At 56.8% G+C, this 24,385-nt stretch overlaps 1 protein-coding gene across 5 annotated transcripts; it reads right to left on the minus strand.

Annotated features, from left to right (window-relative positions):
• Nucleotides 1–982: 982 nt before the first annotated feature.
• Nucleotides 983–23,798, minus strand: LOC137310323 (DNA ligase 1-like). Of its 5 annotated transcripts, none has more exons than XM_067978184.1 (10): nucleotides 23,554–23,798; nucleotides 14,840–14,932; nucleotides 14,213–14,444; nucleotides 12,019–12,160; nucleotides 11,810–11,926; nucleotides 10,530–11,399; nucleotides 5,886–5,997; nucleotides 5,613–5,723; nucleotides 1,894–1,950; nucleotides 983–1,150 (listed from the first exon to the last, which is right to left on the minus strand). In XM_067978184.1, the coding sequence occupies exons 1-10, from the start codon at nucleotides 23,700–23,702 to the stop codon at nucleotides 1,003–1,005; spliced, it is 2,031 nt and encodes a 676-aa protein (XP_067834285.1). In that variant the 5' UTR covers nucleotides 23,703–23,798; the 3' UTR covers nucleotides 983–1,002. The 5 variants fall into 5 exon arrangements, with proteins under 5 accessions (XP_067834285.1, XP_067834286.1, XP_067834284.1 ...); XM_067978185.1 differs by lacking the exon at nucleotides 23,554–23,798 and adding an exon at nucleotides 19,058–19,377; XM_067978183.1 differs by lacking the exon at nucleotides 23,554–23,798 and having other exon boundaries at nucleotides 14,213–14,441; nucleotides 14,840–16,482.
• Between the last annotated feature and the right edge of the window lie 587 nt (nucleotides 23,799–24,385).

Raw genomic sequence — 24,385 nt, forward strand, 5'->3', positions numbered from 1 at the left:
TACTGCAGCAATTCACCAAGGCTTCTTCGACAGCACCTCCCAAACCCACGACCTCTACCACCTAGAAGGACAAGGGCAGCAGGCACATGGGAACAACACCACCTGCACGTTCCCCTCCAAGTCACACACCATCCCGACTTGGAAATATATCGTCGTTCCTTCATCGTCGCTGGGTCAAAATCCTGGAACTCCCTTCCTAACAGCACTGTGGGAGAACCTTCACCACACGGACTGCAGCGGTTCAAGAAGGCGGCTCACCACCACCTTCTCAAGGGCAATTAGGGATGGGCAATAAATGCCGGCCTCGCCAGCGACGCCCACATCCATGAACGAATTTTAAAAAATGTTCTGGGCACCGCACTTTAGGAAAGATGTGAAGGCCTCAGACAGGGTGCAGAAGGGATTTGCTAGAATGATTCCAGGGATGAGGGACTTCAGTTACATGGATAGACTGGAGAAGCTGGGGTTGTTCTCCACAGAGCAGAGAAGGTTCAGGGAGATTTGATGGAGGTATTCAAAATCACGAAGGGTCTGGATAGAGTGGATAGAGAGAAACTGTTCCCATTGGCGGAAGGGTCAAGGACCAGAGGACATAGATTTAAGGTGAGCGGCAAAAGAACCAAAGGTGATATGAGGAAAAACTTTTTCACACAGCGAGTGGTTAGGATCTGGAATGCACTGCCCGAGGGGGTGGTGGAGGCAGATTCAATCGTGGCCTTCAAAAGGGAACTGGATAAGTACTTGAAGGAAAAAATTTGCAGGGCAAAGGGGATAGGGCAGGGGAGCGGGACGAGCTGGATTGCTCTTGCATGGAGCTGGCATGCACTCAATGGGCTGAATGGCCTCCTTCCGTGCTGTAACCATTCTACGATTCTATGAGACACACACAGGCGGGCGTCGACAGAGCGGGGGGGGGGGGGGTATAACCCAATCCCACACAAGTGCAGTCACCCAGCCCGGAATGGCGCCACCTCTCACCTGTCGCCTGAGACACAGCCTTCATCAGGATGGTCTCACCAACCCCCAGCTCCAGTCCTCATACGCTGGTCCCAGCTGGTTCAGGCAGAGGTAGATGCAGGGCAGGAGGTCGGCTGGGGTCAGCACGATGACCGAACGGAAGAGGTTGCTCAATGTCTCGATGTTCCTCAGCCTGAAGGTGAAACAGAACAAGCACAAACATAAAAACAAGTCTGATCCCCGTGGGGGACCCGTCTGCCCCAGCGAGGAGGGGGGTCAGTGCCCGTGGGGGACCCGTCCCCCCCCCCCAGCGAGGAGGGGGTCAGTGCCCATGGGGGACCCGTTCCCCCCCCAGCGAGGAGGGGGTCAGTGCCCATGGGGGACCCGTTCCCCCCCCAGCGAGGAGGGGGTCAGTGCCCATGGGGGACCCGTTCCCCCCCCCCAGCGAGGAGGGGGGTCAGTGCCCGTGGGGGACCCGTCCCCCCCCAGCGAGGAGGGGGTCAGTGCCATGGGGGACCCGTTCCCCCCCCCAGCGAGGAGGGGGTCAGTGCCCATGGGGGACCCGTTCCCCCCCCCAGCGAGGAGGGGGTCAGTGCCCATGGGGGACCCGTTCCCCCCCAGCGAGGAGGGGGTCAGTGCCCATGGGGGACCCGTTCCCCCCCCCCAGCGAGGAGGGGGTCAGTGCCCGTGGGGGACCCGTTGCCCCCAGCGAGGAGAGGGTCAGTGCCCGTCGGGGACCCGTTGCCCCAGCGAGGAGGGGTCAGTGCCCGTCGGGGACCCGTTGCCCCAGCGAGGAGGGGGTCAGTGCCATCGGAGACCCGTTGCCCCAGCGAGGAGGGGGTCAGTGCCCGTGGGGGACTCGTCCCCCAGTGAGGTGGGGGGGGGGTGGCTTAGTGCCCTTGAGCAGAAAAGTAGAAGAGCAAGTTATCTATTTACCGGGCCGATTCCTCCTCGATCTTCTCAAATGTCTGAGCTACAGCCAGATATGGAACCCTGGGAGAGAGAACACAACAGATTCAGACCTGGGGTGGAATAACTGCCCACGCAGACCCCCACCCCCCAGACGTCTGCCCACGCCCAAAGACCCCCAACCCAGATCCACGTGCCGATACCCCCGCCATCACACATCCTCAGAACTCCAACCTCACACCACATCAGCAGGCCCCCGCCCCCAGATACCTACCCTCAACCCCCCAGACCCCTGACCAAATCCACATCCCGAGACCCCCGCCCTCACACCACGTCACCAGACCCCCGCCCCCAGATTCCGCCCTCAACTCCCTGGACCCACCAACCCAAATCCACATCCCGAGACCCCCGCCCTCACACGTCACCAGACCCCTGCCCCCAGACCCACAGACCCCCGACCCAAATCCATACTCCGAGACCCACGTCCTCACACCCATCACCAGATCCCCGCGCCCAGACGCCCACCCTCAACCCCATCATCAGACACCCACCCAGACCCCCAACCCAAATCCATGCCCTCAGAACCCGTAACCAGACCCCCCTCCCGTCACCTTTACCCCGGGGAGCGAGCCCCTCCCGTCACCTTTACCCCGGGGAGCGACCCCCCTCCCGTCAACTTTAACCCCGAGGAGCGAACCCCCTCCCGTGACCTTTACCCTGCGGAGCGACACCCTCCCGTCACCTTTACCCCGGGGAGCGACCCCACTCCCGTCACCTTTACCCCGGGGAGCGACCCCCCTCCCGTCACCTTTACCCCGGGGAGCGACCCCCCTCCCGTCACCTTTACCCCGGGGAGCGACCCCCCTCCCGTCACCTTTACCCCGGGGAGCGACCCCCCTCCCGTCACCTTTACCCCGGGGAGCGAGCCCCCTCCCGTCTCCTTTACCCCGGAGAGCGACCCCCCCTCCCGCCACCTTTACCCGGGGGAGCGCCCCCCCCCGCCTCCCGTCACCTTTACCCCGGGGAGCGACCCCCCTCCCGTCACCTTTACCCCGGGGAGCGACCCCCCTCCCGCCACCTTTACCCCGGGGAGCGACCCCCCTCCCGTCTCCTTTACCCCGGAGAGCGACCCCCCCCTCCCGCCACCTTTACCCGGGGGAGCGCCCCCCCCGCCTCCCGTCACCTTTACCCCGGGGAGCGACCCCCCTCCCGTCACCTTTACCCCGGGGAGCGACCCCCCTCCCGCCACCTTTACCCCGGGGAGCGACCCCCCCTCCCGTCTCCTTTACCCCGGAGAGCGACCCCCCCTCCCGCCACCTTTACCCCGGGGAGCGACCCCCCTCCCGTCTCCTTTACCCCGGAGAGCGACCCCCCCTCCGCCACCTTTACCCGGGGGAGCGCCCCCCCCGCCTCCCGTCACCTTTACCCCGGGGAGCGACCCCCCTCCCGTCACCTTTACCCCGGGGAGCGACCCCCCTCCCGTCACCTTTACCCCGGGGAGCGACCCCCCTCCCGTCACCTTTACCCCGGAGAGCGACCCCCTTCCCGCCACCTTTACCCCGGGGAGCGACCCCCCTCCCGTCACCTTTACCCCGAGGAGCGACCCCCTTCCCGCCACCTTTACCCCGGGGAGCGACCCCCCTCCCGCCACCTTTACCCCGAGGAGCGACACCCTCCCGTCACGTTTACCCCGAGGAGCGACCCCCCTCCCGCCACCTTTACCCCGAGGAGCGACACCCTCCCGTCACGTTTACCCCGAGGAGCGACCCCCCTCCCGTCACCTTTACCCCGGAGAGCGACCCCCCTCCCGTCACCTTTACCCTGGAGAGCGACCCCCCTCCCGTCACCTTTACCCGGGGAGCGACCCCCCTCCCGTCACCTTTACCCCGGAGAGCGACACCCCTCCCGTCACCTTTACCCCGGAGAGCGACCCCCCTCCCGTCACCTTTACCCCGGAGAGCGACCCCCCTCCCGTCACCTTTACCCCGGAGAGCGACCCCCCCTCCCGTCACCTTTACCCCGGAGAGCGACCCCCCCTCCCGTCACCTTTACCCCGGGGAGCGACCCCCCTCCCGTCACCTTTACCCCGGGGAGCGACCCCCCCTCCCGTCACCTTTACCCCGGAGAGCGACCCCCCCTCCCGTCACCTTTACCCCGAGGAGCGACCCCCCTCCCGCCACCTTTACCCCGAGGAGCGACACCCTCCGTCACCTTTACCCCGAGGAGCGACCCCCCTCCCGTCACCTTTACCCCGAGGAGCGACCCCCCCTCCCGTCACCTTTACCCCGAGGAGCGACCCCCCCTCCCGTCACCTTTACCCCGAGGAGCGACACCCTCCCGTCACCTTTACCCCGAGGAGCGACCCCCCTCCCGTCACCTTCACCCCGAGGAGCGACCCCCCCTCCCGTCACCTTTACCCCGAGGAGCGACACCCTCCCGTCACCTTTACCCCGAGGAGCGACCCCCCTCCCGTCACCTTTACCCCGGGGAGCGACACCCTCCGTCACCTTTACCCCGAGGAGCGACCCCCCTCCCGTCAACTTTACCCCGAGGAGCGACCCCCCTCCCGTCACCTTTACCCCGAGGAGCGACCCCCCTCCCGTCACCTTTACCCCGAGGAGCGACCCCCCCTCCCGTCACCTTTACCCCGAGGAGCGACCCCCCTCCCGTCACCTTTACCCCGAGGAGCGACCCCCCTCCCGTCACCTTTACCCCGGGGAGCGACCCCCCTCCCGTCACCTTTACCCCGGGGAGCGACACACTCCCGTCACCTTCACCCCGGGGAGCGACCCCCCTCCCGTCACCTTTACCCCGAGGAGCGACACCCTCCCGTCACCTTTACCCCGGGGAGCGACACCCTCCCGTCACCTTTACCCCGGGGAGCGACCCCCCTCCCATCACCTTTACCCCGAGGAGCGACCCCCCTCCCGTCACCTTTACCCCGGGGAGCGACACCCTCCCGTCACCTTTACCCCGCGGAGCGACACCCTCCCGTCACCTTTACCCCGCGGAGCGACCCCCCTCCCGTCACCTTTACCCCGGGGAGCGACACCCTCCAGTCACCTTTACCCCGGAGAGCGACCCCCCTCCCATCACCTTTACCCCGGGGAGCGACCCCCCTCCCGTCACCTTTACCCCGCGGAGCGACACCCCCTCCCGTCACCTTTACCCCGGGGAGCGACCCCCCTCCCGTCACCTTTACCCCGGGGAGCGACCCCCCTCCCGTCACCTTTACCCCGGGGAGCGACCCCCCCTCCCGTCACCTTTACCCCGGAGAGCGACCCCCCCTCCCGTCACCTTTACCCCGGAGAGCGACACCCTCCGTCACCTTACCCCGGGGAGCGACCCCCCCCTCCCGTCACCTTTACCCGGGGAGCGACCCCCCCCTCCCGTCACCTTTACCCGGGGAGCGACCCCCCTCCCGTCACCTTTACCCCGGGGAGCGACCCCCCTCCCTTCACCTTTACCCCGGGGAGCGACACCCTCCCGTCACCTTTACCCCGGGGAGCGACCCCCCTCCCGTCACCTTTACCCCGGGGAGCGACACCCTCCCGTCACCTTTACCCCGGGGAGCGACCCCCCTCCCGTCACCTTTACTCCGAGGAGCGACCCCCCCTCCCGTCACCTTTACCCCGGGAGCGACCCCCCTCCCGTCACCTTTACCCCGGGGAGCGACACCCCCTCCCGTCACCTTTACCCCGGAGAGCGATACCCGCCCCCGTCACCCCGGTGGATACACTCCTCACCTCTCTCCCTGGCTCCAGCAGGCATCGGTGACTGGATGATAGCACGACTTCGATGGATTGTAGACTGCCGCCGTCTCAAACACTTGGCTCGATTTGGATGAGCTGAAGAACCTGCATGGGACGAATTCTGCAGGTGAAAGCAGGGTCAACCAAGGTCAGCACGGGTCAACTGGGGTCAGCACGATTCACTGCAGGAAAGAACTCCCACTGAGGCAGCGCCGCCCCCACCCCCAGACGATAGTGATACATACAGACCGTACCGGTAACCCCTACCTGCTGATACTGGGCTTGCTGGCAGACTCTGGTGACGTGCACTCCGGTGCCCTGATCTCTGCCCGGGTCTCCCTGGATTCTTGCTCTGGTTTGGCACTGGATTTCCTGGGAGCTGAGGGTGAAGCCGACACAAGATTTCATGATGCGCGTCCCCTTCCCTCACATAAGAACAGAAGAAACAGGAGCAGGAGTGGACCATCCGGCCCCTCGAGCCTGCTCCGCCATTCAACAAGATCATGGCTGATCTTCTACCTCGACGCCATTTTCCTGCACCATCCCCATATCCCTTGATGCCTTTACTATCGAGAAATCTATCGATCTCTGTTTCGAATGTACTCAATGACTGAGCCTCCACAGCCCTCTGGGGTGGAGAATTCCACAGGTTCACCACCCTCTGAGTGATGAAATTTCTCCTCATCTCAGTCCGAAATGGCCGACCCTTTATTCTGAGACTGTGACCCCTCGTTCTGGACCCCCCCCCCCCCCCAGCCAGGGGAAACATCCTCCCTGCATCTACCCTGTCGAGCTCTAAGAATTTTGTATGTTTCAATGAGATCACCTCTCATTCTTCCAAACTCCAGAGAATACAGGCCTAGTCTACTCAATCTCTCCTCATACGACAATCCCACCATCCCAGGAATCAAGTCTGGTGAACCTTTGTTGCACTCCCTCTATGGCAAGGACATCCTTTCTTGGATAAGGAGACCAAAACAATACTCCAGGTGCGGTCTCACCAAGGCCATATATAATTGCAGTAAGACATCTTTACTCCTGTACTCAAATCCTCTTGTAATAAAGGCCATCATACTATTTGCCTTCCTAATTGCTTGCTGCACCTGCATGTTAGCTTTCAGTGACTCATGTACAAGGACCCTTTGAACATCAACATTTCCCAATCTCTCACCATTCAAAAAATACTCTGCATTTCTGTTTTTCCTACCAAAGTGGATAACTTCACATTTTTCCACATTATATTCCATCTGCCATGTTCTTGCCCACTCACTTAGCCTGTCTGTATCCCCTTGAAGCCTCTTGTATCTTCCTCACAACTCAAATTCCCACCTAATTTTGTGTCATCAGCAAACTTGGAAATATTACATTTGGTTCCCTCATCCAAATCATTGATACAGATTGTGAATAGCTGGGGCCCAAGCACTGATCCCTGCGGTACCCCACTGGTCACAGTCTGCCACCCTGAAAAAGACCTGTTTATTCCTACTCTCTGTTTTCTGTCTGTTAGCCAATTCTCAATCCATGCCAATATATTACCCCCAATTCCATGTGGTCTAACTTTGTTCACCAACCTCCTGTGTGGGACCTTATCGAAAGCCTTCTGAAAATCCAAATACACCACATCCACTGGTTCCCCCTTATCTATTCTACTGGTTACATCCTCAAAGAACTCCAATAGGTTTGTCAAACATGATTTCCCTTTCATAAACCCATGTTGACTCTGCCAAATCCTATTATTATTTTCTAAGTGTCCTGTTATCACATCCTTTACAATAGATTTTAGCACTTTCCCTCATACTGATGTCAGGCTAACAGGTCTGTAGTTCCCTGGTTTTTCTCTCCCTCCTTTTTTAAATAGTGGGGTTACATTTACCACCCTCCAATCTGCAGGAACTGTTCCAGAATCTATAGAATTTTGGAAGATGACAATCAATGCATCCACTATCTCTATAGCCGCCTCTTGCAAAACCCTGGGATGGAGATCATCAGGTCCTTGGGATTTATCGACTTTCAGTCCCATTAATTTCTCTAGTACTATTTTTTTTACTAATACTAATTTGTTTCAGTTCCTCATTCTCACCAGACCCTTGGTTCTCTAGTATTTCTGGGAGGTTTTTTGTGTCTTCTTCCATGAAGACAGACACAAAATATTTGTTTAATTTCTCTGCCATGTCCTTATCCCCATTATAAATTCTCCTGTCTCTGTCTGTAAGGGACCCACATTTGCCTTCACCAGTTTTTTCCTTTTTACATACCTATAGAAGCTTTTACAGTCCGTTTTTATGTTTCTCGCTAGTTTACTCTCATATTCTATTTTCCCTTTCTTGGTCCTCCTTTGCTGAATTCTAAAATGCTCCCAATCTTCAGGCTTTTAATGTCGTTCCCCAAACAACTACAGCCAACCTGCGCCTCATACCTTCGTAGTTTCCTTTGATTAGATTTAAGACCCTTGTTCCGGATTAAACTACATCACTTTCAAACTTAATGAAGAATTCGATCATATTATGATCACTCTTCCCTAAGGGCTCCTTTACAACAAGATTATTAATTAACCCTTTCTCATTGCACAATACTGGATCGAAAAGAGCCTGTTCCCTAGTTGGTTCCTCAACATACTGATCTAGAAAACCATCTTGTACGCATTCCAGGAATTCATCCTCCACAGTATTAGTGCTAATTTGGTTTGCCTAATCTATATGTAGATTAAAGTCCCCCATGATTACTGTATTACCCCTGTTACATGCACTTCGAATTTCCTGCTTTATACCGTGCCCCACATTACCACGACTGTTTGGTGGCCAATAAACAACTCCCACCAATGTTTTCTGCCCCTTGCTGTTTCTTAGCTCCACCCAAACTGATTCCACATCTCGATCTTCTGAGCAAAGATTCTTTCTCACTATTGTTCTGATCTCATCCTTTATGAACAACGCCACCCCACCTCCTTTTCCTTTTCGCCTGTCCTTCCTAAATATCGAATATCCTTGATATTCACCTCCCAGCCTTGGTCACCCTGCAGCCATGTCTCTGTACTGGCAATTGGATCATACCTATTTACTTCGATTTGGGCCAGCAACTCATCCACCTTGTTGCGAATGCTGCCGGCATTCAGGTAAAGTGCCTTTAATTTTGCATTTTTATCATTTTTTCCTACTTTGACCTCAACTCCCAGATCAGACATGCAGAAGCAGCAGCGGAAAATTCAAATATGAAGACCCAACACAATGGGTTAAATTCCCTGACGATAAACCATCTCTCCCCATTCGACCTGCTACACACTCCCCATAGACACATCATCTCCCCATTCACCCCACTACACAATCCCCATAGACCCATCACCTCCCCATTCGACCTGCTACACAATCCCCATAGACCCATCACCCCCCCATTCAACCCACTACACAATCCCCATAGACCCATCACCTCCCCATTCACCCCACTACACAATCCCCATAGACCCATCACCTCCCCATTCACCCCAATACACAATCCCCATAGACCCATCACCTCCCCATTCGACCTGCTACACAATCCCCATAGACCCATCACCTCCCCATTCAACCTGCTACACAATCCCCATAGACCCATCACCCCCCCCATTCAACCCACTACACAATCCCCATAGACCCATCACCTCCCCATTCACCCCACTACACAATCCCCATAGACCCATCACCTCCCCATTCAACCCACTACACAATCCCCATAGACCCATCACCTCCCCATTCACCCCTCTACACACTCCCCATAGACCCATCACCTCCCCATTCACCCCTCTACACACTCCCCATAGACCCATCACCTCCCCATTCACCCCACTACACAATCCCCATAGACCCATCCCTCCCCATTCACTCCACTACAACATCCCCATAGACCCATCACCTCCCCATTCACCCCACTACACAATCCCCATAGACCCATCACCTCCTCATTCACCCCACTACACAATCCCCATAGACCCATCACCTCCTCATTCACCCCACTACACAATCCCCATAGACCCATCACCTCCCCATTCACCCCACTACACAATCCCCATAGACCCATCACCTCCTCATTCACCCCATTACACACTCCCCATAGACCCATCACCACCCCATTCACCCCTCTACACACTCCCCATAGACCCATCACCTCCCCATTCACCCCTCTACACACTCCCCATAGACCCATCACCTCCCCATTCACCCCATTACACAATCCCCATAGACCCATCACCTCCCCATTCACCCCATTACACAATCCCCATAGACCCATCACCTCCCCATTCACCCCTCTACACACTCCCCATAGACCCATCACCTCCCCATTCACCCCATTACACAATCCCCATAGACCCACCACATCCCCATTCACCCCACTACACACTCCCCATAGACCCATCACCTCCCCATTCACCCCACGACACACTCCCCATAGACCCATCACCTCCCCATTCACCCCACCACACAATCCCCATAGACCCATCACCTCCCCATTCACCCCATTACACAATCCCCATAGACCCATCACCTCCCCATTCACCCCTCCACACACTCCCCATAGACCCATCACCTCCCCATTCACCCCATTACACAATCCCCATAGACCCACCACATCCCCATTCACCCCACTACACACTCCCCATAGACCCATCACCTCCCCATTCACCCCACTACACAATCCCCATAGACCCATCACCTCCCCATTCACCCCAATACACAATCCCCATAGACCCATCACCTCCCCATTCACCCCAATACACAATCCCCATAGACCCATCACCTCCCCATTCACCCCACTACACACTCCCCATAGACCCATCACCTCCCCATTCACCCCACTACACAATCCCCATAGACCCATCACCTCCCCATTCACCCCACTACACAATCCACATAGACCCATCACCTCCCCGTTCAATCTTACCAAAGAAGTTGTTGATCGATTGCCTGCTTTTGTCGGCCGGTTTCATGCCTGTCTTCTCATTGCCATCAGACCCACTTTCCTTCTTCTTGGGTTTCGGCCTCTTGCCTCCCACCTTCTCCGGCTCGGTCTGCGGCTCTGCCCCCTTCTCCGGCTCGCTCTCCGGCTCTGCCTGTGGGTCTTCCCCCTTCTCCGGCTCTGCCTGTGGGTCTTCCCCCTTCTCCGGCTCTGCCTGTGGGTCTTCCCCCTTCTCCGGCTCTGCCTGTGGGTCTTCCCCCTTCTCCGGCTCTGCCTGTGGGTCTTCCCCCTTCTCCGGCTCTGCCTGTGGGTCTTCCCCCTTCTCCGGCTCTGCCTGTGGGTCTTCCCCCTTCTCCGGCTCTGCCTGTGGGTCTTCCCCCTTCTCCGGCTCTGCCTGTGGGTCTTCCCCCTTCTCCGGCTCTGCCTGTGGGTCTTCCCCCTTCTCCGGCTCTGCCTGTGGGTCTTCCCCCTTCTCCGGCTCTGCCTGTGGGTCTTCCCCCTTCTCCGGCTCTGCCTGTGGGTCTTCCCCCTTCTCCGGCTCTGCCTGTGGGTCTTCCCCCTTCTCCGGCTCTGCCTGTGGGTCTTCCCCCTTCTCCGGCTCTGCCTGTGGGTCTTCCCCCTTCTCCGGCTCTGCCTGTGGGTCTTCCCCCTTCTCCGGCTCTGCCTCAGCTTCTTCCTCCACCGCGGGCTCCTCAGACTTGGGCTCTTGTCCAGTTTCTGAAATGCTGTCCTCATCCTCCGCCATCTCGATATTCTCGGCCTCTGTCTCTTTGACCTCTGTCTCCTCCATCCTGTCCTCGGGCACTTGCTCCTGCTCCTGCTCCTCCTCCTCCCCCTCTGAACTATTGCCATTTTCTTTTACAGTGGGGTGGGGAAGAGTGTTTGGACAGAAAGGCAGCAGATTAAATGACTGACTTATTAAACAAAACTATAGATATTGCTACATATGAACAGACAATGCCTGGCCCCCCAGGACTCAGTGAGTGAATGCACAGCCTTCCCCCACGGGGTGTGGGTCCGAGCCCCACACAGAGCATCAAAGGTCCAGGCGCCATATCCCGGCCTGTGCTGAGTGAGCTGATCATCCCACCGGGTGGGACTGAGCGATACCACAGTCCCAGGCTCCATATCCCGGCCTGTGCTGAGTGAGCTGATCTCTCCCAGGGTATGTTGCTCAGCGCCACGCAATCCCTGGCAATGCACGATGCCCAGACCTGCAGCAGACACCCTGGACCCCAGCCCACCCCAGCCTCTTCCCCCATTACCTTCGATCTTTGGACGTTTGGCCGAGCTCTCCTCTGACCCCTCCACGCTCTGGGTGTCAGGGCCGCTGCTGCCCTGCATCATCCTCTGCAGCTTCCGTTTTGGCAGCTGCTTCCGGGCTACAAAGGGCAAGAGAAGCAGGAGTTAGGAGCAGGAAAGGGGACAGGACGAGACCTGGGCGACTGGTCGCCCTACACGCAAGGCTTGTTACCTGTTCGCCGTTTCGGGATCCCAGCAGTCGAAGCGAGCCCACAGTCGGACAGCCCCGGGCTCTCCTCCAATCGGGCCGTGTATGGTGATGTCCGTGGGGACGAGGAGACAACCGAAGACGTAGAGGCTGGTCTGGGTGACTCCTAAAAATACAGATATAGCGTTAGCCGACCAGAGCTACAAACCATCTCCTCCCCAACACAAACCATCACAGGACCTCAAACTACCCAACAAACCATCTCCTCCCCAACACAAACCATCACAGAACCTGAAAAAACCCAACAAACCATCTCCTCCCAACACAAACCATCACAGGACCTCAAACTACCCAACAAACCATCTCCTCCCAACACAAACCATCACAGGACCTCAAACTACCCAACAAACCATCTCCTCCCAACACAAACCATCACAGGACCTCAAACTACCCAACAAACCATCTCCTCCCAACACAAACCATCACAGGACCTCAAACTACCCAACAAACCATCTCGTCCCAACACAAACCATCACAGGACCTCAAACTACCCAACAAACCATCTCCTCCCAACACAAACCATTACAGGACCTCAAACTACCCAACAAACCATCTCCTCCCAACACAAACCATCACAGGACCTCAAACTACCCAACAAACCATCTCCTCCCAACACAAACCATCACAGGACCTCAAACTACCCAACAAACCATCTCCTCCCAACACAAACCATCACAGAACCTCGAACTACCCAACAAACCATCTCCTCCCAACACAAACCATCACTGAACCTCGAACTACCCAACAAACCATCTCCTCCCAACACAAACCATCACAGAACCTGAAAAAACCCAACAAACCATCTCCTCCCAACACAAACCATCACAGGACCTCAAACTACCCAACAAACCATCTCCTCCCAACACAAACCATCACAGGACCTCAAACTACCCAACAAACCATCTCCTCCCAACACAAACCATCACAGGACCTCAAACTACCCAACAAACCATCTCCTCCCAACACAAACCATCACTGAACCTCAAACTACCCAACAAACCATCTCCTCCCAACACAAACCATCACAGGACCTCAAACTACCCAACAAACCATCTCCTCCCAACACAAACCATCACAGAACCTGAAAAAACCCAACAAACCATCTCCTCCCAACACAAACCATCACAGGACCTCAAACTACCCAACAAACCATCTCCTCCCAACACAAACCATCACAGGACCTCAAACTACCCAACAAACCATCTCCTCCCAACACAAACCATCACAGGACCTCAAACTACCCAACAAACCATCTCCTCCCAACACAAACCATCACAGGACCTCAAACTACCCAACAAACCATCTCCTCCCAACACAAACCATCACAGGACCTCAAACTACCCAACAAACCATCTCGTCCCAACACAAACCATCACAGGACCTCAAACTACCCAACAAACCATCTCCTCCCAACACAAACCATTACAGGACCTCAAACTACCCAACAAACCATCTCCTCCCAACACAAACCATCACAGGACCTCAAACTACCCAACAAACCATCTCCACCCAACACAAACCATCACAGGACCTCAAACTACCCAACAAACCATCTCCTCCCAACACAAACCATCACAGGACCTCAAACTACCCAACAAACCATCTCGTCCCAACACAAACCATCACAGGACCTCGAACGACCCAACAAACCATCTCCTCCCAACACAAACCATCACAGAACCTCAAACTACCCAACAAACCATCTCGTCCCAACACAAACCATCACAGGACCTCAAACTACCCAACAAACCATCTCCTCCCAACACAAACCATCACAGGACCTCAAACTACCCAACAAACCATCTCCTCCCAACACAAACCATCACAGGACCTCGAACGACCCAACAAACCATCTCCTCCCAACACAAACCATCACAGAACCTCAAACTACCCAACAAACCATCTCCTCCCAACACAAACCATCACTGAACCTCGAACGACCCAACAAACCATCTCCTCCCAACACAAACCATCACAGAACCTCAAACTACCCAACAAACCATCTCCTCCCAACACAAACCATCACAGAACCTCAAACTACCCAACAAACCATCTCCTCCCAACACAAACCATCACAGGACCCTTTAATGACTCAAGATATTGATGAAACTGTTCACAATGAATGTAGCACATGGAAGGAAATGGAACTGCCGCTCACATCTTCTGCCCCCGGTGATGGTGGCTCCGGAATACAGTTTGATGTCTTCTCCTTGGTGCCCACGATTATCTCCTCCTCCTCCTCCTCCTCCTCCTCGTTCTCTCTTGCTCCTTCCTCATCGCTGCTGTCCACCACTCGTCGAGTCCTCTTCCCCTGATGTTTGACAGGTGTGTCCACTTCCTTGGGCCTCACAGAGACATTTCTCGGCTTCAGAGGAGACTTCTGAGTCCTGCTGATTGGAGGGGAAAAGAGACGCACCGAGAATAGATCACAACCTGCACTGGCTGGGAATAGGGAACGATACAGGTATATCCGCACGTGTATACATAGAATATATATATACACACATATACACTGGCGCATACACGCACACGTAGGCGCACGTACACGCAGGCACAGGCGCACGCATGCACACGTACACGCAGGCATCGGCGCACGCACGCGTACACGGGTACGTAAATACACGTACATGGGTACAGAAAGATACATATATATACACATGCACATGCAGACAAACATACATACATATGCACACATAGAGACAGGCATTCACAGATATGCGCACATATATACACATGCGTACAGACAAAACCCCCAGCCCTGGACTCGCCCCCACCCAAGACTCACCCCCTCACTGCAGGCTCGATGGGTGTCTCAGCCTCTTCCTTCTCCTCCTTCTTACTCTTTGTCTTCTCGCCTTTCAGCGGCTGGAAGAAGGATCTGCGGGAGGTAAAACAGGGAGAAATGAATGGGGAACAGGGCAGGTCGCAGGAAGGGGTGGGTCGGGAGGCGGCAGGGCACGGGCAGGGGCAGGCAGGGGGGCGGGGCACGACCCGGGACGGGCGGGAAACAGGGAGAGGCGGAGAATCACGCCACCCGGGTCGGTATAACATCAGTCGTCGGGAAAATGCTGGGATCCATCATGAAGGAAGTGGTAACAGGGCACTGAGAAAATCAAAATATGATTAGGCAGAGTCAACACAGCTTTATGAAAGGGAAATCGTTTAATTCATTGGAGTTATAAATTTATTTATTAGAGTTTTTTGAGGATGTAACTAGCAGGGTAGATAACGGGGAACCCGTGGATGTGGTATATTTGGATTTTCAAAAGGCATTCGATAAGGTGCCACTTAAAAGGGCTCATGGGGTTGGGGGTAACGGATTAGCATGGATAGAGGATTGGTTAACGGACAGAAAACAGAGAGTGGGGATAAACAGGTCATTCTCAGGTTGGCAGGCTGTAACTAGTGGGGTACCGCAAGGATCGGTGCTCAGGCCTCAGCTATTTACAATCTATATTAATGACGGAGATGAAGGGACCGAGTGTAATGTATCCAAGTTTGCTGACGATACAAAGCTAGGTGGGAAAGTGAGCTGTGAGGAGGACACAAAGAGTCTGCAAAGGGATATGGACAGGTTAAGTGAGCGGGCGAGAAGGTGGCAGATGGGGTATAATGTGGGGAAATGTGAGGTTATTCACTTTGGTCGGAGGAATAGAAAAACAACATTTTTTGTAAATGGTGAGAAACTATTAAATGTTGGTGTTCAGGGGGATTTGGGTGTCCTGGTACATGAAACACAGAAAGTTAACATGCAGGTACAGCAAGTAATTAGGAAAGCAAATGGTATGTTGGCCTTTATTGCAAGGAGTACAAGAGTGAGGAAGTCTTACTACAATTGTACAGGGATTTGGTGAGACCTCACCTGGAGTACTGTGTACAGTTTTGGTCTCCTTATCTAAGGAAGGATATACTTGTCTTAGAGTGGGTGCAACAAAGGTTCACCTGATTGATTCCTGGGATGAGAGGGTTGTCCTATGAGGAGAGATTGAGTAGAATGGGCCGATACTCTCTGGAGTTTAGAAGAATGAGAGGTGATCGCATTGAATCATATCAGATTCTGAGTGGGCTTCACAGGGTAGATGCTGAGAGGCTGTTTCCCCTGGCTGGAGAGTCTAGAACTCGGGGGCATAGTCTCAGGATAAGGGGTCGGACATTCAGGAATGAGATGAGGAGGGATTTCTTCACTCAGAGGGTTGTGAATCTTTGGAATTCTCTACCCCAGAGGGCTGTGGATGCTCAGTCGTTGAGGATATTCAAGGCTGAGATCGATAGATTTTTGGACTCGAGGGGAATCAAGGGATATGGGGATTGGGCGGGAAAGTGGAGTTGGTTGAATATCAGCCATGGTCTGATTGAATGGCGGAGCAGGCTCGAGGGGCCGAATGGCCGACTCCTGCTCCTATTTCTTCGGTTGTTAACTCCCCCAGGCTGGTATATCCCCACCGCCCCACACAACCGCTGTATCTCATCCCCTCTCCCCCCACCCCCGGTCGGTATAACTCCCCCCGACCGATGTATCTCACCCTCCCCTCCCCCCCCTGTCGGTATAACTCCCCCCGGCCGGGGTATCTCACCCTCCCCTCCCGGTCGGTATAACTCCCCCCGCCCGGTGTATCTCCCCCTCCCCCCACCACGGTCGGTATAACTCCCCCCGACCGATGTATCTCACCCTCCCCTCCCCCCTCTGTCGGTATAACTCCCCCCGGCCGGGGTATCTCACCCTCCCCTCCCGGTCGGTATAACTCCCCCCGCCCGGTGTATCTCCCCCTCCCCCCCCCACGGTCGGTATAACTCCCCCCGACCGATGTATCTCCCCCTCCCCCCCCCACGGTCGGTATAACTCCCCCCGACCGATGTATCTCCCCCTCCCCCCCCCACGGTCGGTATAACTCCCCCCGGCCGGTGTATCTCACCCTCCACTCCCCCCCCACGGTCGGTATAACTCCCCCCGGCCGGTGTATCTCCCCCTCCCCTCCCCCCCACGGTCGGTATAACTCCCCCCGGCCGGTGTATCTCACCCTCCCCTCCCCCCCACGGTCGGTATAACTCCCCCCTGCCGGTGTATCTCACCCTCCCCTCCCCCCCACGGTCAGTATAACTCCCCCCGGCCGGTGTATCTCACCCTCCCCTCGCGGTCGGTATAACTCCCCCCGGCCGGTGTATCTCACCCTCCCCTCCCGGTCGGAAAAACTCCCCCCGCCCGGTGTATCTCACCCTCCCCTCCCACTACGGTCGGTATAACTCCCCCCGGCCGGTGTATCTCACCCTCCCCTCCCCCCACGGTCGGTATAACTCCCCCCGGCCGGTGTATCTCACCCTCCCCTCCCCCCCACGGTCGGTATAACTCCCCCCGGCCGGTGTATCTCACCCTCCCCTCCCTCCCACGGTCGGTATAACTCCCCCCGGCCGGTGTATCTCACCCTCCCCTCCCCCCCACGGTCGGTATAACTCCCCCCGGCCGGTGTATCTCACCCTCCCCTCCCCCCCACGGTCAGTATAACTCCCCCCGGCCGGTGTATCTCACCCTCCCCTCCCGGTCGGTATAACTCCCCCCGGCCGGTGTATCTCACCCTCCCCTCCCGGTCGGAAAAACTCCCCCCGCCCGGTGTATCTCACCCTCCCCTCCCACTACGGTCGGTATAACTCCCCCCGCCCGGTGTATCTCACCCTCCCCTCCCCCCCACGGTCGGTATAACTCCCCCCGGCCGGTGTATCTCACCCTCCCCTCCCCCCACGGTCGGTACAACTCCCCCCGCCCACGGTCGGTATAACTCCCCCCGGCCGGTGTATCTCCCCCTCCCCTCCCCCCACGGTCGATATAGCTCCCCCCGCCCGGTGTATCGCACCCTCCCCTCCCCCCCACGGTCGGTATAACTCCCCCCGGCCGGTGTATCTCACCCTCCCCCCCACGGTCGGTATAACTCCCCCCGCCCGGTGTATCTCACCCTCCCCTCCCCCGGTCGGTATAGCTCCCCCCACCCGGTGAATCTCCCCCTCCCCTCCCCCCCACGGTCGGTATAACTCCCCCCGGCCGGTGTATCTCACCCTCCCCCCCACGGTCGGTATAACTCCCCCCGGCCAGTGTATCTCACCCTCCACTCCCCCCCACGGTCGGTATAACTCCCCCCGGCCGGTGTATCTCACCCTCCCCTCCCCCCGGCCGGTGTATCTCACCCTCCCCTCACCCCCACGGTCGGTATAACTCCCCCCGCCCGGTGTATCTCACCCTCCCCTCCCCCCCACGGTCGGTATAACTCCCCCCGGCCGGTGTATCTCACCCTCCCCTCCCCCCACGGTCGGTATAACTCCCCCTGGCCGGTGTATCTCACCCTCCCCTCCCCCCCCACGGTCGGTATAACTCCCCCCGGCCGGTGTATCTCACCCTCCCCTCCCCCCCACGGTCGGTATAACTCCCCCCGCCCGGTGTATCTCATCCTCCCCTCCCCCCACGGTCGGTATAACTCCCCCCGGCCGGTGTATCTCACCCTCCCCTCCCCCCCCACGGTCGGTATAACTCCCCCCGGCCGGTGTATCTCACCCTCCCCTCCCCCCCACGGTCAGTATAACTCCCCCCGCCCGGTGTATCTCACCCTCCCGTCCCCCCACGGTCGGTATAACTCCCCCCGGCCGGTGTATCTCACCCTCCCCTCGCCCCCACGGTCGGTATAACTCCCCCCAGCCGGTGTATCTCACCCTCCCCTCCCCCCCACGGTCGGTATAACTCCCCCCGCCCGGTGTATCTCACCCTCCCCTCCCCCCCCACGGTCGGGATAATTCCCCCCGCCCGGTGTATCTCACCCTCCCCTCCCCCCCACGGTCGGTATAACTCCCCCCGCCCGGTGTATCTCACCCTCCCCTCCCCCCCCACGGTCGGGATAATTCCCCCCGCCCGGTGTATCTCACCCTCCCCTCCCCCCACGGTCGGTATAACTCCCCCCGGCCGGTGTATCTCACCCTCCCCCCCCCACGGTCGGTATAACTCCCCCCGGCCGGTGTATCTCACGCGATCGTTCGTTGCATCCCGGCGGTTTATTTTCGGTTATTTTTGAACTTTTCAAAATTCTCTCCGGTCTCCGCGGCGGGAAACGGCGCGCGCCAAACACCCGGCCGTCCACTTCCGGGTCAAGGGGGCGCGCCTGCGGGGCAGCCAATCAGCGCCGGCCCCGCGACCCCGCCCCCGGGCCCGCCTCGCAGATAGAGCACTTTCCCGGCCGCGAGGCCGTCTGGGTAAAGCAGCCGCCATTGTCGCCTCCCCACTTCCTGCTTCTCCACACCTGCTGCAGGCCCAGGAGCACAGGCTGGCTGAGGGAGCGCCGCGCTGTGGGAGGGTCGGTACTGAGGGAGCGCCGCACTGTCGGAGGGTCGGTGCTGAGGGAGCTCCGCCCTGTCGGAGGGTCGGTGCCGAGGGAGCGCCGCACTGTCGGAGGGTCGGTACTGAGGGAGCGCCGCACTGTCGGAGGGTCCGTACTGAGGGAACGTCGCACTGTCGGAGGGTCGGTACTGAGGGAACGTCGCACTGTCGGAGGGTCGGTACTGAGGGAGCGCCGCACTGTCGGAGGGTCGGTACTGAGGGAGCGCCGCACTGTCGGAGGGTCGGTGCTGAGGGAGCGCCGCACTGTCGGAGGGGCGGTGCTGAGGGAGCGCCGCACTGTCGGAGGGTCAGGACTGAGGGAGCGCCGCACTGTCGGAGGGTCCGTACTGAGGGAGCGCCGCGCTGTCGGAGGGTCGGTACTGAGGGAACGTCGCACTGTCGGAGGGTCAGTACTGAGGGAGCGCCGCGCTGTCGGAGGGTCGGTACTGAGGGAACGTCGCACTGTCGGAGGGTCGGTACTGAGGGAGCGCCGCGCTGTCGGAGGGTCGGTACTGAGGGAGCGCCGCACTGTCGGAGGGTCGGTACTGAGGGAACGTCGCACTGTCGGAGGGTCGGTACTGAGGGAGCGCCGCGCTGTCGGAGGGTCGGTACTGAGGGAACGTCGCACTGTCGGAGGGTCGGTACTGAGGGAGCGCCGCGCTGTCGGAGGGTCGGTACTGAGGGAGCGCCGCACTGTCGGAGGGTCGGTGCTGAGGGAACGCCGCTCTGTCGGAGGGTCGGTGCTGAGGGAGCGCCGCACTGTCGGAGGGTCGGTACTGAGGGAGCGCCGCACTGTCGGAGGGTCGGTGCTGAGGGAGCGCCGCACTGTCGGAGGGTCAGGACTGAGGGAGCGCCGCACTGTCGGAGGGTCGGTACTGAGGGAGCGCCGCACTGTCGGAGGGTCGGTACTGAGGGAGCGCCGCACTGTCGGAGGGTCGGTGCTGAGGGAGCGCCGCACTGTCGGAGGGTCGGTACTGAGGGAGCGCCGCACTGTCGGAGGGTCGGTACCGAGGGAGCGCCGCACTGTCGGAGGGGCGGTAATGAGGGAGCGCCGCACTGTCGGAGGGTCGGTGCTGAGGGAACGCCGCACTGTCGGAGGGTCGGTACTGAGGGAACGCCGCACTGTCGGAGGGGCGGTACTGAGGGAGCGCCGCACTGTCGGAGGGTCAGTACTGAGGGAACGCCGCACTGTCGGAGGGGCGGTACTGAGGGAGCGCCGCACTGTCGGAGGGTCAGTACTGAGGGAACGCCGCACTGTCGGAGGGGCGGTACTGAGGGAGCGCCGCACTGTCGGAAGGTCGGTACTGAGGGAACGCCGCTCTGTCGGAGGGTCAGAAAGTGCTTTGGGATGTTCTGAGATGGTGAAAGATGCTACAGAAATACAAGTTCTTTCTTTTTCTACATCATCCGATATAAACATATCGATAACATCCCATCTCAGCCTGTAACTCACTCCCGGGTATCTGTTATTCTATATATAAACCCCCCGAACCCCTCGATTAGATTCCAGTCTGTCACTCACTCCCGGGTATCTGTTATTCTATATATAAACCCCCCCGAACCCCTCGATTAGATTCCAGCCTGTAACTCACTCCCGGGTATCTGTTATTCTATATATAAACCCCCTCGATTAGATTCCAGCCTGTAACTCACTCCCGGGTATCTGTTATTCTATATATAAACCCCCCCCCGAACCCCTCGATTAGATTCCAGCCTGTAACTCACTCCCGGGTATCTGTTATTCTATATATAAACCCCCCCGAACCCCTCGATTAGATTCCAGCCTGTAACTCACTCCCGGGTATCTGTTATTCTATATATAAACCCCCCGAACCCCTCGATTAGATTCCAGTCTGTAACTCACTCCTGGGTATCTGTTATTCTATATATAAACCCCCCGAACCCCTCGATTAGATTCCAGCCTGTAACTCACTCCCGGGTATCTGTTATTCTATATATAAACCCCCCCGAACCCCTCGATTGGATTCCAGTCTGTAACTCACTCCCGGGTATCTGTTATTCTATATATAAACCCCCCCGAACCCCTCGATTGGATTCCAGTCTGTAACTCACTCCCGGGTATCTGTTATTCTATATATAAACCCCCCGAACCCCTCGATTAGATTCCAGTCTGTATCTCACTCCTGGGCATCTGTTATTCTATATATAAACCCCCCGAACCCCTCGATTAGATTCCAGTCTGTAACTCACTCCCGGGTATCTGTTATTCTATATATAAACCCCCCCGAACCCCTCGATTAGATTCCAGTCTGTATCTCACTCCTGGGCATCTGTTATTCTATATATAAACCCCCCGAGCCCCTCGATTAGATTCCAGTCTGTAACTCACTCCCGGGTATCTGTTATTCTATATATAAACCCCCCGAACCCCTCGATTAGATTCCAGTCTGTATCTCACTCCTGGGCATCTGTTATTCTATATATAAACCCCCCGAACCCCTCGATTAGATTCCAGTCTGTAACTCACTCCCGGGTATCTGTTATTCTATATATAAACCCCCCGAACCCCTCGATTAGATTCCAGCCTGTAACTCACTCCCGGGTATCTGTTATTCTATATATAAACCCCCCCGAACCCCTCGATTAGATTCCAGTCTGTAACTCACTCCCGGTTATCTGTTATTCTATATATAAACCCCCCCGGACCCCTCGATTAGATTCCAGCCTGTAACTCACTCCCGGGTATCTGTTATTCTATATATAAACCCCCCCGGACCCCTCGATTAGATTCCAGCCTGTAACTCACTCCCGGGTATCTGTTATTCTATATATAAATCCCCCCGAACCCCTCGATTAGATTCCAGCCTGTAACTCACTCCCGGGTATCTGTTATTCTATATATAAACCCCCGAACCCCTCGATTAGATTCCAGCTTGTAACTCACTCCCGGGTATCTGTTATTCCATATATAAACCCCCTGAACCCCTCGATTAGATTCCAGGCTGTAACTCACTCTTAGAAACAGGAGTCAGCTGTTCAGCCTCTCGAGCCTGTTCAACCATTTCATTTGATCATGGGCGATCTGGATCTCAACTCCATTTACCCACCTTGCTTCTGTAACCTTTAATACCCTTACCCAACAAAACTCCTTTGTGATTTCTGTACTTGAGACCCCTAAATCTCTCTGCTCCTCCACAGTGGATGGCCTCACACTTTCCCCACACTGAACTCCATCTGCCCCAGTTTTGCCCACGCACTTAACCCATTAATGTCCTTCTGCAACTCTCTGCTCCCATCTACATTATTAACTGTGCCACCTAACTTAGTGTCGTCAGTAAACTTGGATATGTAGCACGATCGCCATCTCTGGGGATAGGCTGTCAACCAATGTCTGTTATACGCCCACTGACTCCCACATATACTTTGATTACACTCCCTCCCACGCTGCTACTTGTAAGGACTCTATTCCCTTCTCCCAGTTTCTCTGTCACATCTGTTCTGACGATGCCACCTTCCACACCAGTGCGTCCAATATGTCTTCCTCAACTGAGGATTCCCCTCCACTCTAGTTGACGGGGCCCTCGACCATGTCCGTCCTATTTCCCGCACTTCTGCCCTCACCCCTTCCCCTCCCTCCCAGAACCATGATCGGGTCCCCCTTGTCCTCATCTCCCAGCCCGCCAGCCTCCACATTCAACGGATCATCCTCCGCCATTTCCGCCACCTCCAGCGTGATCCCACCACCAAACACATCTTCCCCTCCCTCCCAGCGTTCCAAAGGGACCGCTCCCTCCGTGACACCCCGGTCCACTCTTCCATCGCCCCCAACACCCGCTATCCTCCCCACGGCACCTTCCCGTGCGAGCGCAGGAGATGCAGCACCTGCCCTTTCACCTCCTCCCTTCCCACCGTCCAGGGCCCCATTCACTCCTTCCAGGTCAAACCGTGATTTACTTCTACTTCTTTCAATTTACGATACTGTATTCACTGCTCACACTGCGGTCTCCTCTACACTGGGGAGACCAAACGCAGACTGGGTGATCCGTTTGCTGAACACCTCCATTCAGCCCGCAAGTGTGACCCTGGCCCGCCGGTCGCTTTCCATTTTAATTCCCCGTCCCACTCCCACTCTGACCTCTCTGTCCTCGGCCTCTTACGCTGTTCCGATCAAGCTCGAGGAACAGCACCTCACATTTCGTTCAGGCACTTGACGATCTTCCGGACTCAACACTGATTTCAACAACTTCAGATCACAATCACTGCTCCCATTTTTTTTCCCAATCCAGGAATTCCCGACCCGTCTCAGTAAGTTCCCTCCAATTCCACGTGCTCTCATTCCTGTGAACAGTCTCTCATGTGGAACCTTTGTTGAATGTCCAACTGGAAGTCCATTTCAATAACATCCAGAGACACTCCCTCAAATAACCACGTTCGTTACCTCCTCAAAAAATTCAACTCGGTCCTTGGACGGAGCTGACCCGTTACAAATCCACGCTCTCTCTGATCAGTCACTCCATCCCGAATAATAGATTCCAGTAACTTCCCCACTGCTGACCTTGGACGAAGAGCCCATCATTTCCAAGTTGATGTCTCACCCTTCTTAAATAGTGGAGTGACACTGGCAGTTTTCCAATCCAACGGGGCAATTCCTGAATGGAGAGAGTTTTGCAACACCGTGACTAAATCATCCACACCTTCCTCACTGACTTCTTTTAATTCCCCGGGCTAGAAACCATCGGGTCCCGGGGCTTTGTCAATCTTTAATCTCATCAGTTTCTCCAACACCATTTCTTCACTGAGATTAAATCTGGTTAGTTCATCCCCTTGATTTATTTTTCCTGTTCCTCACGTCTCTGGAATTTTATCCTCATCCCCTCCTGTGAAGATACACAGTCTGCCATTTCCAATAAAATCTCCTGTGTCTGTCTTTAAGGGGCCCACATCGCTCCCAGCCTCCCCCTTTCTCTGAATATATTTGTAAAAACCTTTCGTGTTGTTCTTGATATCCCTCCCAAGTAT

The sequence above is a fragment of the Heptranchias perlo genome, unplaced genomic scaffold (genome assembly GCF_035084215.1).
Source record: "Heptranchias perlo isolate sHepPer1 unplaced genomic scaffold, sHepPer1.hap1 HAP1_SCAFFOLD_242, whole genome shotgun sequence".
NCBI lineage: Eukaryota > Metazoa > Chordata > Chondrichthyes > Hexanchiformes > Hexanchidae > Heptranchias > Heptranchias perlo.

What these genes read in the sequence shown, in the direction of transcription:
- LOC137310323 (XM_067978182.1), bottom strand. Translation starts at nt 15,105, where the DNA reads ATGTTATACCGACCCGGGTGGCGTGATTCTCCGCCTCTCCCTGTTTCC. An exon ending in ATCGATCAACAACTTCTTTG is followed by an intron (nt 5,998 to 10,529) that starts GTAAGATTGAAC and finishes CTTCACCCTCAG; the next exon opens with CTCCCAGGAAATCCAGTGCC. An exon ending in TGCTGGAGCCAGGGAGAGAG is followed by an intron (nt 1,951 to 5,612) that starts GTGAGGAGTGTA and finishes TCTCTCTCCCAG; the next exon opens with GGTTCCATATCTGGCTGTAG.